The sequence below is a fragment of the Homalodisca vitripennis genome, chromosome 7 (genome assembly GCF_021130785.1).
Source record: "Homalodisca vitripennis isolate AUS2020 chromosome 7, UT_GWSS_2.1, whole genome shotgun sequence".
Classification (NCBI taxonomy): domain Eukaryota; kingdom Metazoa; phylum Arthropoda; class Insecta; order Hemiptera; family Cicadellidae; genus Homalodisca; species Homalodisca vitripennis.
Genome location: NC_060213.1, coordinates 25,824,238 through 25,840,339, shown reverse-complemented (window position 1 = coordinate 25,840,339; position 16,102 = coordinate 25,824,238). Strand labels below are relative to the sequence as shown.

The 16,102-nt window shown below is 31.8% G+C and overlaps 1 protein-coding gene across 27 annotated transcripts in view; it reads left to right on the top strand.

The window, feature by feature from the left end:
* LOC124365721 (tropomyosin Per a 7.0102) overlaps window positions 1-15,764 on the top strand; it is a 114,638-nt gene extending 98,874 nt beyond the window's left edge. For 18 of the 27 annotated variants that reach the window (XM_046821694.1, XM_046821691.1, XM_046821693.1 and 15 more), the window contains one exon: window positions 2,860-3,871. In XM_046821694.1, coding sequence (XP_046677650.1) covers window positions 2,860-2,942 — 83 coding nt within the window. In that variant the 3' untranslated portion in view covers window positions 2,943-3,871. Of the gene's footprint in view, window positions 1-2,859; window positions 3,872-7,662; window positions 7,880-15,513 lie in introns of those variants that run through there. The other 9 variants (XM_046821698.1, XM_046821688.1, XM_046821686.1 and 6 more) reach the window with 2 other exon arrangements.
* Window positions 15,765-16,102: the final 338 nt, after the last annotated feature.

Genomic DNA, 16,102 nt, shown 5'->3' with positions numbered 1-16,102 from the left:
TATTAAAACTAAAACATAATGCCAATTTTTTGTATTATTTAAAATTATATAATACTATCTCACGATGATAAAACAAGATGATAATCTTTTATAATAATTTCTGAATAAACGAGTTTTATATTAATTTAATTTTTGAACAATGGTTTAGTTGTAAAGTAATTATTAGAGCAAAATAAACTTTTAGATGTCTTCATAAAATTCCTAAAAAATTAAATAATCTATTTAGATTTACCAAAACTTGTACTCGACAAAAGCGAACTAATCGAAATAACTTATTCAATTGAATTTAGGTTTACAATGATAATTTAAAGAAAGTTGTTTGTTTACCTCGATTATTTCCAGTTGAAAAGTGAGACTGTAGGTGGGGTTTGGTGATGGTATAACCTCTACATTCGGGGTTGTTGGGGCCTTGGGCTTCCCACTCAAGGAGGTATCTCCTTACATTCCGTGTATATAAATCTAGCAAATATTATTGTTTAAAAAATTACGTCATTGTTGTTTTTTGCTCATTGTTAAATAAGCTATGAAGTCGTGCCTTTCATATTGAATATGTGTATTGTTACTATATTGTTGTATAATTCTTTTTATTGTATGTTTGCTTATTAACGGATAAAGATTGTAGCGATTTAATTTATTAAATAAATGTAATACATGGGTCAAAGTGCTTGTTTTCCATATAATGCTTGGACGCTTTCATTATTAAAAGCTTTGCTGAACATAATTGATGCCGTAATAAATAAAAATTAATACTCAGGTAATATAAGTAATGTGCAATAAAACGTCTAGAGAAGGAATTAAGTTTTATGCATAACGTAGAAATAACTTAGAACACTGGTTGTTTTTATGTACGTCTACCGTTTTACAAATATGACTGAAAATTCAATAAATGTTATGCTTACGCTGTATGTTGCGAAACTCCACTCCTGTATTTATAGGGTTGTATTTTTTATGTTCGTGGCTATTTAGCTTTCAGATATTTTCTAGAAACCTCAGGTTAATACATTTTGTCGTAAGTTATAATGAGATGTTTAAATAAGCAAATAATGAACACAGCTGTTCTTAAATAAGTGTAGGTTTGACAATTATAGGTTACACAATTCCTTTCACCTTGCACAATCACATACAGCTTGCTAGGGCCTGTACATACATGCGTACAGACACGTCCAGTCTCGTGCGCACATGTTGCTTCTACTCAGCATGCACTGCATGGTAATATTTGTTTCACTTATACGTAGCTCATAATTTTACTATATTGTTGTTTTATTTGATAATTTTTATTTCATTTTCTAATTTTAACATTATTACAGTTTTGTTTGATGTAAACTTACACGTTCAATGAGTTTTTAAAACCAGTTTTAGTTTAGTATTTATAACAAGTAGTTTTGTTGTTGCCTATTTTTGTTTAGAGAGCATAGCTATGTTTTAAAAATAAATTTTGTTACTAATTAACTTTTGCGTTTGAGGTTTACTCTTCTTCTACTACTTGTGCGTAGAGTTGTTTGTGAAGAAGAGGTCTACATCAGTAAAATTTGTGTCTTCATTAGCGTCATCTTCGTAGGATTGTTGACAGTTCATGAAGGAATGTGTGACAATAAACCCTCTGAATTCCAAGTGATGATATAGTGTGATGGAACAGCATCAGATAACAGTATCATCAGTTCTGGGACTAGGGGACTTCTGTAGAATGTTGATTATACAACTCGTTTTTGAAGCCAAAGTTCAAATTCCAAATAAACACTCCAATTTATGTAGTAGAGAGTAAATAATGTTGTCATCATTATCAATGGTTCTCGAACTCGGAAAATCTTGGTCTCTCTTAATATATCTGTAGTTGATATATACGTATGTAAATTTTGTAAAGGTTTGGTGACCCTCATCATAATTTCTTAGATATATTTGGAGGTCTGCAAGTAGAGAATATTCAAGGGCTTGTAAACAATCAACTTGCTTCTGGACATCACTCGACAGTTCTAATTATTTTTGAGTGTCTAGAGTTACAAAGACTGTAAATGACAATGTGATGGAGCTCTGTGGGGAGGAAGATCACACTGTTGTCGTGTGAGTGTGAATTTGTGATATTTAAGAACTGCCAGGTTGGGCTACCAGATCAAAATCTCTCGCAGCTGCCTCATAAGCTATAATTCTGCACTGTATACCCATTATCTAAGATTGTTCAGTGTTCCGTTGTCATCAACAAAGTTCCAACATGCAGTTCTCACTCGTGTTCGACACCAGTGTGGATTCATTTATCAACAAAAGAGCTTTGTTTATTTCAGGTTGTCACTTGTTCAAAAAGTGGAAGAATTTTTTCAACTTTCTGTACAGGTAGTGAGTATATTTTTCTAGGTGTCCATGTAATGTTGCAGGTTCTTCAGGAATTATTTGAAATCTTCTGCGTAGTTAAACACAATTTTCAATCTTATATATTTGTTTAGTTATCTTAACTGCATGAGCTGGAGAGTCTCGAAATTCACCTTGATCATTCGAACCTTTCTTCCTGTAGTGTTCATATTTTTTACTTTGCGTCTTGTGAACTTCAAAGAAAGGCATGCAGAGGCTGAAAATGCGTCAAGAAAAATCTGTAGGTAATTGTTTTTCATAAATAATACTGAAGTTCTGGGTAAGTCAGGAAGTTGTCAGTTCATCACCTCTCTCATCAACCATTTGTTTTGTTTAACTGATCACAATAAATCAAAGTTATGCTCTCTTCTTTCTTGAAATGAAACTGAAAACTCTACAGATAGGAGCAGTGCAGACTGACGGCACTGTGTTTGAACGTAACACTTCTAACGTACTGTATCGTTATCGTGTCGTCACCACACCGCTGGCATGTGCTGTAATCTTGCTCTTCTCTTGCAGATGAGTTGGTGGTTGAGAAGGAGAGATACCGTGTCATCGGAGATGGATTGGACTTGGCCTTTGTAGAGTTATACGGATACTAATCAACTGTAGCGTGTGCCATCACTCTCACATTCACCTTTAGATTAACCGTCTGCTTTCATTGTTTTCCGCTTATATTATTTGGCTGTAAATGTATCTCGTGGAATAGTTGCGTTAATTCCCACACTACACTCGGCTCGAGTTTTTAAAATTGAAAACTAATTATTGGAACAAAGTTAAAAATTCTCATACGAATCGGTTATTGTTAGCACATGAATTTCTATTGTAACGATAACAATATGCAGAGTATATAAACGCAGAAAATATTGTTACGATGTTGTTACAATGCACTCCAGCCAAACCGAGTGGCTCAATCAGTGCAGTCGGATAGTGCAGAGTGGTTGGGAATTAACAGCGAGATTTTTTAAAGTAATTTGATCGTTGCAATTTATTGAAGAGGTTTATTATGTTTGCAAATTCTTCATATTTATTTATTTGTATATTTTCTGATATATTAGTCTAGTGTTACTTTTTTATTCTCGTTACAGAATTGTAAATAAATAAGCTAATTTTCATCTCTTGCCTAATCGTGTTTTTATTTATTCTGTCATTAACGTTAACATCTTTCCGCCTGGAAGTATTGTTGTGAAATTGGCAATAAATCGTACTCAACTCGACTAACAATTTCGGTGAACGTAGGGATCCTACACTAGCATGAACGTCACTTAGTCTTTTAATTTCAATTGTTAGTTTATCTAAGATTATTTTTAGTTTTTAGTATGTGATGTTTTGTTTTATTTTTTATTTGAATGTTTTAAGTAGTTGGCTCCTGTAACTTGCTTACTCTAATGTATTAGGGGCTATTCATGTGCAAAGAGAATCAGAAGCAATCACGCTGTGTACAGAACTACTTAGGTTCCTTTAAGTATCTTATATTATAATTTTAAAATTTATACTTAATATAAAGGTGAATAAAACTGCCACCAACGTACTTGTTTTGTTTTCTTTACCGTTACCGTATTCTCTTAGTTAAGTTTTCAAGGCTGAACATTCTATAAACTTTAAAAGTTTAAAATTGTCCGTTATTTACGTTTTTTCCATATAAAAGGAGTGTAATCGTGCTTTATTGGATTGCCTGCCAAATTAGCACTATCTGGTTATAGAACGTAACAGATGTTGATGTTGTGGCTGAAAATGTTGATGTGCCTTAGATGTTGTGTTGTAGTGCTTACAGCTTGGAATGAGCTTATTATAATAATAAATGCACAATAAAAAGTGCTCTTAGTGAAATTAGGTCGGAAATCAGAAGTTTTGGAAATCTGTTTTTGAATAACTCACTCTGTTATTTTTGTAATCCCAGAATTTCATAATCTGAATCAGTTTATCATCGTGTTGTTTTTTCAACAGTTATAATTTTCGCACATTATTTTTTAACATTAGTTTTAACATTGAGCCTCTCAATTAATAAAAAAAGTGATGTAAAGAAAAGAGTTAAGAGGAGTTACGGATGTTATATTAAATCGTAAAGTAAACCGCAAGTTAGTATTACTCAAAAAGAATGTTACTTCTTTTTTTATTCTTGAAGACTGAAAATGTATTAAAATAATTGAAAATAGGTTTTCAGAACGGTTTATATACACAGACATTTTACTGTGTTCACCAGCATAGAAAATAAATATTTACACAGATACTAATGGTACCAAGTTAAGAGTATGTTATTGTCACAAACTTTTAAGTTTTGTGAAAGGTTCTATATTTTTGCTGTTTAAAAGATGGCTGTAGTGAAATGACCTTAGTTTTTTTTCCCCTTAAGGACTGTGTTTTCACCTCAATTCTTTCAAGGCTTTATTTTTGGTTTTATAGATATAAGGGATGCCTCATTTTAAAGATTACCGAAACTCAGTATTAACATTTTTTATACTTTTCAAATATTTAGGTGATAGAGTACACAAAAGTTTGCAAATATTTTCTGAATAAACAATACAAATATGAAAAAACTAAAACTGTTTGGAGGTGTATTATATTTTATAAACGAGACATCTGTCATAATTTTTTTAAAATAAAGATTAAAAAAAGGTTTTTAAGGTTTAACATTGTTCTTATGGGAATAAAGTCAAGATGGTCACCAATACAGCCGGCTTTTAACCATAATATTTATGGTAACAGAACACTATTTAGTACTTTTTAAATTTGAATGAAAGCAATGTTTTTTATCAATCTCCCATGTAAACATGCTATTCTATCTAGACCTTACACGGATTATTGAATCGTGTATGTTTTCGTATAGGATTTCATTAGTACCCTCATTAATAGTTATTATATTAGTGTTGTAATTATATCATTTATATTAATGATGCTTTTTCAAACGGTTCTACAATATTGGTTTTGAAATCCACTGCACGTTTTAAAACAACAGTTTTCATCTTCAAATAGTCAAGTTATTGAAAATGCTCCCACAATGCGATTGTTGAAAAATAAAATAACATCCGAGACGGACAATGGAGATTACACAATACAGTAAATTCCCACTGATCATTTACCCGCAGTCCTGAGCATATGGTTGGAACAAAAAGGTTATTATCATATTACCGGGTTATTATACGTAGAAATATAAAAATTTTATTGCTTGGAATAAAAAATAGAATTTTGGCACTGTTATATGCTACAAAATTGATAACACGTTTCAAGGATTGAAATCTATCCCCTTCATCAGGGAGGATTGTTATTAATACATAGCAAATAAAGAAAAAAAAAAAAAAAAAAAAAAAAAAAAAAGGAAAGAGCCGAAAGCTGCTGACAGGAAAAAGAGTAACTCTTCCGCTCAGGCAACCATGAGCATAGACTGACGGAAAGATTGTCATGGTTGTGATTACATATGAGATCATGTTCTTCTTCTTCTATGGGGCGGCCTATTACCATGCACTTAAGGTTCAAGGGCCTTTTGCACACCCCGGAAGCGCACCATGAGGCCTATCAGTCTATGATTTCAGCAGTTCCATAAACCCCGAAAACAACCTATCAGGTCCTCCTGGGGAAATTCACCATCCTTGTTCAAACTGCCAAAAATGGCATACCGCTCTCTTTCCTATTATAGGACAATCAAAGTTATTGTTTTTTAATTTATTTCGTAATGTGCATGTCAATGTCATATTTTTATGTAAATTTTGAACTACAATTGTGGAGTTAAAATTCTCCGTTTAGACCATGTGAAGATTAAACTGTTGTTTTCAAAGAATGCAGAGGCTACATTACCAATTTTTGGCAATTCTGAACCTGTTAAATTACACTTAGTTCTCCCATTTTAGTTTCTCTATTACAAAAAGTACGAGTTTAAGTAAATATCAATACTGTATCTGTATTTACCTGTGGGAAGCTGATGGCTGCAAAATCTAAAAAGATCTGACGTCGACAAGTACCATCGACCTGTTTGATAAGATCCTCGCACAGGCCAGTGGCCCATGTGGATGAGCAGAATAAGGCTTGTTTGTCGTGGTATATTTGTATGTAGGTCTTGTATGATACTAGTTAGAGAACTGTATCTATCAAACAAATTAGTCTGAGTATAACTAAGAATCGTATAACATTATCAAAAGATTAGACTATAGGTTTGAAAAGGGATTCTATTTGTTTCCCAGGTTAAATTCAAATCATTTCACTTCTATTTGAATGATTAATGAATAGTAATTCTTTCATTTTCGCAAGTTGTGTGTTTCTTAAAAAGAGTCAAATTCTAAATTAACTTTTTGATTAATTAGTTTTTGTGAATAAACTCAACATGAAATCAGTCTTATTATATCATACGGGTATACAAATGTTACAATTTTACATTTTATTTTCTGGCTGCTTATTCTATCTCGATATGGTAACTATTAAATTTTTTCATTCAGTAAATAGAGTTATTTAGATAACACGGTTTCCTTTTGTGCATACATCCCGAACTTTTTTAGTATTTGTAAAATATTTTTAAAGTGGACTTATAGATTAGTGTAAGGATTAAAAAAAAGTTGAATTGTGAAGACAGAAGCAACTCAAGTGCTCAAAAAGTATAAACAGCTTAGATGACTGATGGGCTAATGCAGCAAACTGTGGTGTTTAAGATGGTATTGTGATTCAAATATAAGTTTGATATGTTCTCTAAAGAATGTTTTGCAATGAAATACACATAGGATCATAACTGCACAGCTACTGAAAAAAGTAGACGACGACAAACAACTGAAATAACAGTTGGACACTGGCGTTTCTGAACGTACAGTCTTACGTTTTTTTTATCTATATGATTCAAATGGAATCCATTACATGACTTTGGAAAAGAATATTATTTTCTGAATGTGTTCTTCAGAGTTCTATAGTCGTCAACCCAGAACTCAGTGTTTTTTTTGTGTGATTATCCATAAAAACCAACACAAAAGTCACTAGTTTTTCGAACATCTACATAAAGTATTTGCATGTTTTATTGGGATTCATAACAGGTTGTATTGGGACTAAAGGGGCTAATGTAACAAACTTAAATATGTTGAATTTTGTGAGCTTAGATTAGCATTTATGTGAATCTAATTAGTGATCAATATAACTTTTATGTGGTTTGTTCTCGTTAAATGTTTACCGTCACAAAAATTACTAATTAATCGTGAAAGAATTTTCAGTGTATAGTTTGCAAAGTAGAATGCAGACAACAATAGACGTGTAGACTTTTTTTAGCTTTTGTTTCATTGTCGACATAACCTAACCCAACTGACGATTGAATCATTACTGGTGCCATTGACAATGTTGCCGTTGTCACAGATGAATGGGTACATGAGAAGGAGAGGTACAAGGTGATCGCTGACGACCTGGACGAGGCGCTTACCGAGATGGTTGGCTAACTTTCAACGCCTTTCATTATCATTTTATCAATTGGAGGCTCAGACTCACATCAAAAATAACCTCAAATTATTGCTAAATATATTTTTACACGCAACAATCCGATTCTAAGGCAAAAATAAAGGTTATTATTTACTGAGTTTTTATTTTGTTTTTCCTTTTGTTTTGTTTTATTTTAGTTCTGTTTTTGTTTAGTTTTATTATGAGTTTGTTGATTTGTGCTATTTTTATTATTTGTCTCTCAGACTTGTTTTTACTCCCATTTCAATCAATCTAAGTTAGGTTTTTCAGTTATTTTCATTTGTTTAATTTTAGTTCTGGTTTTGTTTAGTTATATATTATGTATTGCTTTTTTATTATTTGTAGAATTGATTATATACATATATTCTACAAGTCTTCATTTATTCTAATAATGAGTTTTTATTTAACTTTTGTTATTTTTGTTTAAACAATCTAGCTAGTGCAACACATTTTTTTTTTCCTTATTGGTGAAAGGATAATATGATTACAACAGATATTTGCCATCTTTTCGTTAAAAAAGCAGATTAACACGTTTACTGCTGACATGGAAATTCATTATTGTGCAAATGCTGAAATATTTTATTTTATTTTTTGATGTTTATTATTTCTTAATTTATTATGTACATGTTCACGAAATGTTTTTATTCAAAAATTAGCAATTATAATGTAAAAAAATAATAAATGACGCCATTTGGCGTCATCAGCATATGGCATCTGGTTTTGATGGGATATGCTGATGACGGCCAAGTGGCGTCGTTCTTGTTTTTACGAAACTAACTCGAATTATAATATAAGTATTGATAAATGTATTGGGTACTTACCTTGTATCCATAGTTTTTATTCTTTACAAAAATATAATATTCACAACAAGTTTATATTTACACTATATACATTGACACTTTTATACTTTTACTTGTGGTGATTTATAAAACAGTCACCCAGACATAGGCCAGGTTTACTGTCGCACGCCTCACCATTGATATATTGTGTCTTTACGAATACCTTTACTGTAACACATTACACAACGTTTTCGTAGCCTTCTTCCTTTATATCCCATTAGGAGCTTTGTCGGTTGGTGTTCGGAAAATATTTGGCATATTACGGGGCAACGGCTGGTTGTCTGCGGCATTCAAAAGATTCCTTATTATGTCAAGTCTGAATGTCAACAATGTCATTTTTATCTCCAATATTGTTTTGACGAAACAGTAAAAAAGTATTCAAAACTGCCATTTGTAAAATGTGCACAAATACCTTTTTGTACCAGCGGATTGTTTTTTTCTTTCTGCTGGATAATAACTAAGCATCTGATCCTGCCTATCTGTGCCTGCTCATATACTTGTTGTATTCTATTATTGGAAGAGGCTTTTGTTTTTCTACTCCTCGTTTATTCACTGACACGTTCATCTCATTTTCAAATTGGCTGGATATATATAGAACGTTTTCTCTTATCCTTCCATTTTCCAACTACAACTCCTTCATGATATTTTGCACATGTTTCACCCTTCTTGAGTTTAGCTTGGACAACTTCTACTGGATTTTGTTTGCCTATCTACACGCAGAGTCCCTGTTATGTACGTTCTTTTGTTGTAACAACTGTTTAGTCAAATTGACACTGTTATAAAAATTTATCTGCATAAACTGAATGGCCTGCGTTCAGCACGTTCTCTTAGTAGATGCAGTACTACTTTTTTCAGTGTGTCCCACACCACCTAAACTTATCCAAAGCTCCAGAATATAATACAGAAACTTCATTGTAAGTCCATTAGGTTCACAAAGAAGATAAAACTTTATAACCGTATTTGTGTTTTTTGTTTTTTTATATATTGTCTAAAGACTAGGCGACCACGCCACAGGATCATCGACTCATCAATGGACCAGTTCTCTTTTTGGTGCATAAATGTTAAGCATTTTGTTATTGAAATGGTCTATCAGGGGCCTAACTTTCTTTAGTCGATCAGTACTATCTTGATCTACTTTGGCAAAGTGAAGGCAACGTAAAATACCCATAAACCGATCACGTGACATGTGTTTCCCAAAACAAGTTTGGAACAGTTCATCTCTTTTCCAATAACTCTCTAGTCTTGGGCATTTTTACTATTCCTGTATGTAGAAAGAGGCCCAAAAATACCTTTAGCTCTTGGATATTTAGGTCTCGCCAGTAACTCATGCGTGAGTGTTGTACATGGGAACTAGAAAGAAATACTTCTTCTGCGTATATATTAGTTTCCCTAACAATTGATTGCAGCATAACGTAATCTAAAATTAATGTCAAATAATCCATAGGCTTATTATTACCCGGTATTGGAAACCTTAAGACCAGTAGGTTGGTTAAATATAAAAGTTTTTCAAAGCAGGATTGTCATTCCATACTAACTGAGGTAAATCAGCTCTTCTCCTACCTTGTGTAGTTTTGGACTGCACTGGCAATGGCAATGGGGAGCAACCGTAGCTGGAACAGTAGGTGATGGAAGCATCTGAACTGATCCATCCTGTTCATCTTCCTGGGTGTCATTACCACAGCTATCTAAATCCCAATCACTTTCCCCGGGAATATAACTGTCACCACTACTCAGTGCTTCAGATTCCGTGTCAGAATTCAACTCGTGGTCAATTTCACTTATTGTCATATCTTGGGTTTCACGAGAGGTACTCGGCATATTATAACTCATTATAACATATATTTATTTTACACACTGATAATTTAAACTCAAAACGAACACTTAAACTAATAAGTATAACTTATTACATGAGTAATCACTCTGAAAAACAACCACTTACTGACTGATAAGACAGGATAATATGGCTACAAGTTTTTTTGGCTTGCAAAAAGGTGGGAGTGACGCCAACTGGCGTCATCAGCATACAAGGCACGTTCCGTGTGACGCCAACTGGCGTCATCAGCATTGAACGTGTTAATGGCAGTTAATCCCTAACATATTCAAGCCCAGGTCTATTTCGGGATTTAGCACCCGAAATCTGAAACTTAGTTTCTTAGTCGATTGTATTCATTTAGCATCATAATTACGGAATATAATCACTTTTATTATATAAAAAGTTTTCTGATGCCTCCATGGCGTCATTAGTACTAACAGTGTTGACATGCAACATACTTATGTACCATATATAAAAAAAAAAAATGGTAGTGATACGTGAGAAAATAGTGGGATTCCGAATCAGTTAATGGTCATAGAAATGTGAGAGACTGCCAGGAATCGAGTCAACAGCTGAGTTCAAGTTGTAAACATTAAAAAATAATCCATACTTTGAAAATTTATTTCCAGAAACCAAGGTCGATTTAGTATTCTTAGACATATAAATAAACATTTAATATAGCAATAATCAAGATTTAATTTATAATAGTAAAACAATCCTACTATGTGTTAATCCTGTCAGTATAATACATTCAATATTTTCTGGTTATCGATGTATTTCAAGGACTACTTGTAAAGTGTTGGACTTGCATGAAGAAAAACAATGATTATGTTTTACAATACTCTAAAATCAGTTGTCCAAGCAGGCTCTTTACAATAAATAATCTTATCTGTGTGAAATTGTACGCAAGTGGATAGTGCAACAGTATTTAAGAATATTGTAACAACATCTCTATTTTGCCACTATCACCAATATGAGTTTTTTGTTTCATTCGTTTCAAAAATCAATAGACTAATTTGCATAGTTATAAACATAGAAGACTAAGAGGTAGAAAATAAAAAAGTTATCATTTAAAGTTATAAATTCTGAAGAGCACAAATTATACATCAAAGAGATAAATGAAAATTAATAAAGTCCTCAATAATATAAAAAATTTTTTGTGAATGTGTCGTAAATTTGGGAAAGGTGTAATTAATTCTGTTTTTTATGATCAGATACAGTAAGCAGAGTTGATTTAGTTTGATAATTCTACTTTATTTATTCTTCAGTTTAAATAAATATGTTGCATACATAATAATCACTGGTATAACAGGTTTCAAACTTTGTATAGGTACTGCTTCAGATAACAGTATGAATTTTTCTCTTGACTGATCACTAAGAAATACGATATTTTATGATCAGTATGTATGATGTTTGAAACATGATCATAGAAAATAACAACTAAGAGTATAACAATCAAAACGAAAACTCAAAAGGAAGAGCAAGTATGAAGCTTGAATACACATAGTTTGTCATATGTTAATGAAGAAGGAACTAAACTGACGTTGAGACAGGGATATCATCATTTGAATTATCTGAAAAAGAGAAATTGGGCAATTCCCCAGAATTTTTGGATTGCTGTTGATTTTCTACCCTTCCTATGCACATTGATGTCTGGCCTTAGTTTTATTGAAGAAATTAATTGCTGAAATGTGGGTTATACTTTACAAAAATTCCTAAAAATGGTAACAAATTGCTGCTTCATTTTGTATTTCACATCTTCAAGTATAGCCTCATAGAAATCTCCTGTAACTTAAGTTGAGTTCAAATGGACAAATGAATAATAACCACATAAGAATCGTCAATTAACAAAATACTTGACGTTCAACCACTACTAGTGCAACTTGGATGTGATACAAGTTTTAACCGACTTGCAGGAACATCATCAGTAAGAAAGAGCATCCGGTTGATTTTTTTTTTTTCAATAGCATTAACAAAGGCGAAAATGGTTTTCAATTGAACTTGAAAGATATACTTTGTTTTTGCCATAATTATGTTGTGCTCAATTTGTTACATTGATGACAAGGATTTGAATGTAGATAATTGTCAAAAACCCTTTGCAAGACTACATTATAATGAGGTGTTCTTCTTCAATGTTTAATTTCTAAGTTGTTTTCATAAAAGGGATTTAAAACTTCAGTCGATTAAGGCTTACTAATTCAACAGACAGAACTGAACCATCAATAAGTTAGGATTTTAAATTGGAATACTTAACCAGAAATAACTGATAGACAAGAACTATCTGGTATGTTTATTAAACTCCAGGAACGTCATATCACCACTGGTTCTGATGTAAAGTTGGCTCTTCCAAAGACAAAGAGTCCTTGAAGAATTAACTTTATACCAACAGTTGAATAACATGAATGAAGCTGGCTTGTCTGTATACACTAGAAATATATTAATAAAAACAATTCTTTGATAGTGTCAAATGTTCTTTAATAAGAGAAAACCTGCCGAAAACATCCCCTACGTTAACAATAACAGTCCTGTTATAAATGGACTTAAAGAGTAAAATGTGCAAACCCTTAAACATTGATTATCAGCCATGATGTGAGACACAGTGCATCTGAAATGCAGCACATTCTATTAACATATTCACAAGGCTTCTACAGGGTAAAAACAAGATCTACAACTTTGCTCTTAACTGTTGTGGTTCAGTCATAGGTAGAGCTTGAAATTTAAAAAAAATAGGTATTTGTAAACGTCAACAAATTTATAACTTTTCACCAATATATTTTGGGATTTGTACCATATCTCAATTTACAAGTAAAGGTGTACTGAAGTGTTTATGAATTAAAAAACTTATCATCGTCAATAGCTAAAGTAGGGTCTATTTGAATTCGTTTGATGGATATTCAGTTTAAAATAGGTTATATTCAAGTGAAAGTGAGATTGGTCGTAAAAAATTGTAATTGGCATAATTATCTATTTATTAAAAAGTGTTAACTAATTTTGTTTTGCCACTGAAGAAATTGAAGTCATTGATACGTTCATGATGATAGCGTTTATCCTGATTTTTTTTTATTTGCTGTCGAATTTTTCATTAATAATGGCAAAAAAACCGTTATCAGTTTTTTAATGTCTAAGTATAACGAGAAATGTATGTAAGCTTCGCAATTTTGCATACAAATTTTTATTTCATTATGTTTACCTTGTACCCCAAGGGGTACTTAAACAAATTAATTTACCTTAAAAATTAACCATTTTGTGCCCGACAAGGTATACGATAGTCTGAGGTATTTATTTAAGTTGGGGATGAAATTTAACAAACTACCAAGACAGGCAAACAATAAAAACGCAATAAGGAAATGCATAGCAACGTGTACTCCATCGGGCGCACGACACATTCTTTGCAAGCCCAGTGTGTACCCCATTGGGTACACATGGCAGTTAGTTGTGATAGATCGTCGTGAACATGTTAACAAGATCATCAAATGTACTGTTTTGTATTGAGGATGATAAAGAAACTTCCTCAAAGAAGGTTGTTATATCAAAGACTAATCGCTAGATACAGGATATTTGATGTCAGCATTTTATTTTAGTATAGATAGTTTTAGTTGTTTATATATTGCAATTCATGAACAAGTAAAATACAAACATCGTTCCTAAAATATCAGAAGTAAAAAATACTTAAAACTATATAAGAAGGGCAGTCATTGATATTTAGTATCTGAAAAATAATGTCTGAAAAAAGCAAGCAAGCATTTTCAAAGCATTGGTTCCATCATACTATATTTAGAGTACCTATCTGGGATTTGCTCTGCAGTATAAAAATGTTAACACACATGTATTTTGAACAGTTTAGATAATGCAATGTTAAGCATTCTAGAAAATTTGCTTATCCTCGTATTAAAATATGCATTACGTTCAACTCTTTTCTTTATTAGAATCTAAAAATACAATTAAAGTTGTGTACATTACTAAAAATATAAAGAAATGCATTAAAGATTATACTAAATATCTTGAGTAGATGAATAAATGATATTATAGTAACAGTAGAATTTGTACAACCCGTGGCATTATTTTTGTCTCATGATATAAAATAAAAATAGGTTTTGACTATTGAGAGAGAGAGAGAATTGTGTGTGGGTTTCTTTCAAAGTATATTTTTTTATTTTCAGTCTTTCTCATACAGCAAAAAGATGCCTTGTATTTTGGACATTAAAAATATCCTAAAATTTTAGTAAGTTTGCTGAAATTAAAAAAATATACATCAGCACATTTCCATGAACACATTTTTATAGCTGTTATAAAGTACAAAGAGGGTGTAATTTTCCAGGTTTCTCAAAAAGTACTCCAGAAAACGGTGTGTAGTGGTTTAAGAAGGTTATAAATCAAGTGGCAATCTAAATTTTTGCAATATTCTGGTTTTGAAGAACCATTTTTTTTTTTTTTTTTACTTTTCTTTACTCTTTCTATATGTTACATACAAGATTAGCGAAAACAATACGATAAGCAACGCATAAGTTATAATTGTAGAACAATATTTTTACAAGTCAGTTTGCTCTGTCAGTGAATTTGAAGTACTAAAAAATGTTGGGTTATTTATTGATTGTAACAGAAAAATATAGGTAAAAAAGAAGACAGCAATTTTCACTGATTTTGTTTCTGTATAGTGTATGAAAGATTATTATTGTATTATATACAGAAAGAACAAATGGCTTTATTCCATTATCTGGTATATTAAGAGTCTGTACAAAAAAATTGCTAAAAGTTTTTCCTAATATGGTGATTTTTTACCATTTTTAGTCGCTAATCCCCACAAGTAAAATGACATTTTTTATCTAAGGGTATTCAGGTCTTTGAAGCAAAATCTCAAGGAAACGTATTTGTTAATTTTGACTTCTTTAAACTATTAAAAGTAAAAGTCCTTATCCGTCAATATTGCAGCAGCTATACTTCTTTATAACAAGCCCTAACCGAAGGTTAACAACTTTTGCTTCCTAATAAAAAGTAAGCAAGCCTGAATGATCAATCTTCGCTTTCGCTTCTGCTGAAAAAGAACCGACTTACACAGTGGTGAGTTGTACTTTTGTTGCCATTGATTTTCTTCTGACACAGATGAGTTGGTACATGAGAAGGAGAAGTACAAGTACATCTGCGACGACCTGGACCAGACATTCTCCGAGTTGGTCGGTTAAGTATGGAGGCCGGCTCAGCAGATTCACCTTATTCCAAAACTGTCTAGGATAATGCCGACACATAAATAACCTCAGAAGTTAAAAAATTTTATTTTTACAGACCAAATACGGCAAGATCGATTTTTATTATTAACATGTTAATGGTTATTTAAATATATATTATTTATTTGATTGAGTTTTATTTTTATTTCCCTGCGTTTTTTATTTTAAGTTAATTGTATGATTTAATGTATATTGATCAAAACCAATTTTGCGTGTTGGAATAATACCAATATTGGTTCTTTAAATCATTTATAATTTAGTTTTTTTGAAGTCTTGGGTTGTTTTAAAATTGTTATTCCTAAGTTCTAATAAATATTGCGTTGATTACATTAATCCGAATAAAACGCTTTAAATTCATTATCACTTTAAATTAATTAATTCTTTGTACTCATAAAACTATAGTTTTGTTCATTGCATCAATACGAGGCTTTGTTATCTTGTTCATTTGTGGATCCTTTTAATGCTGT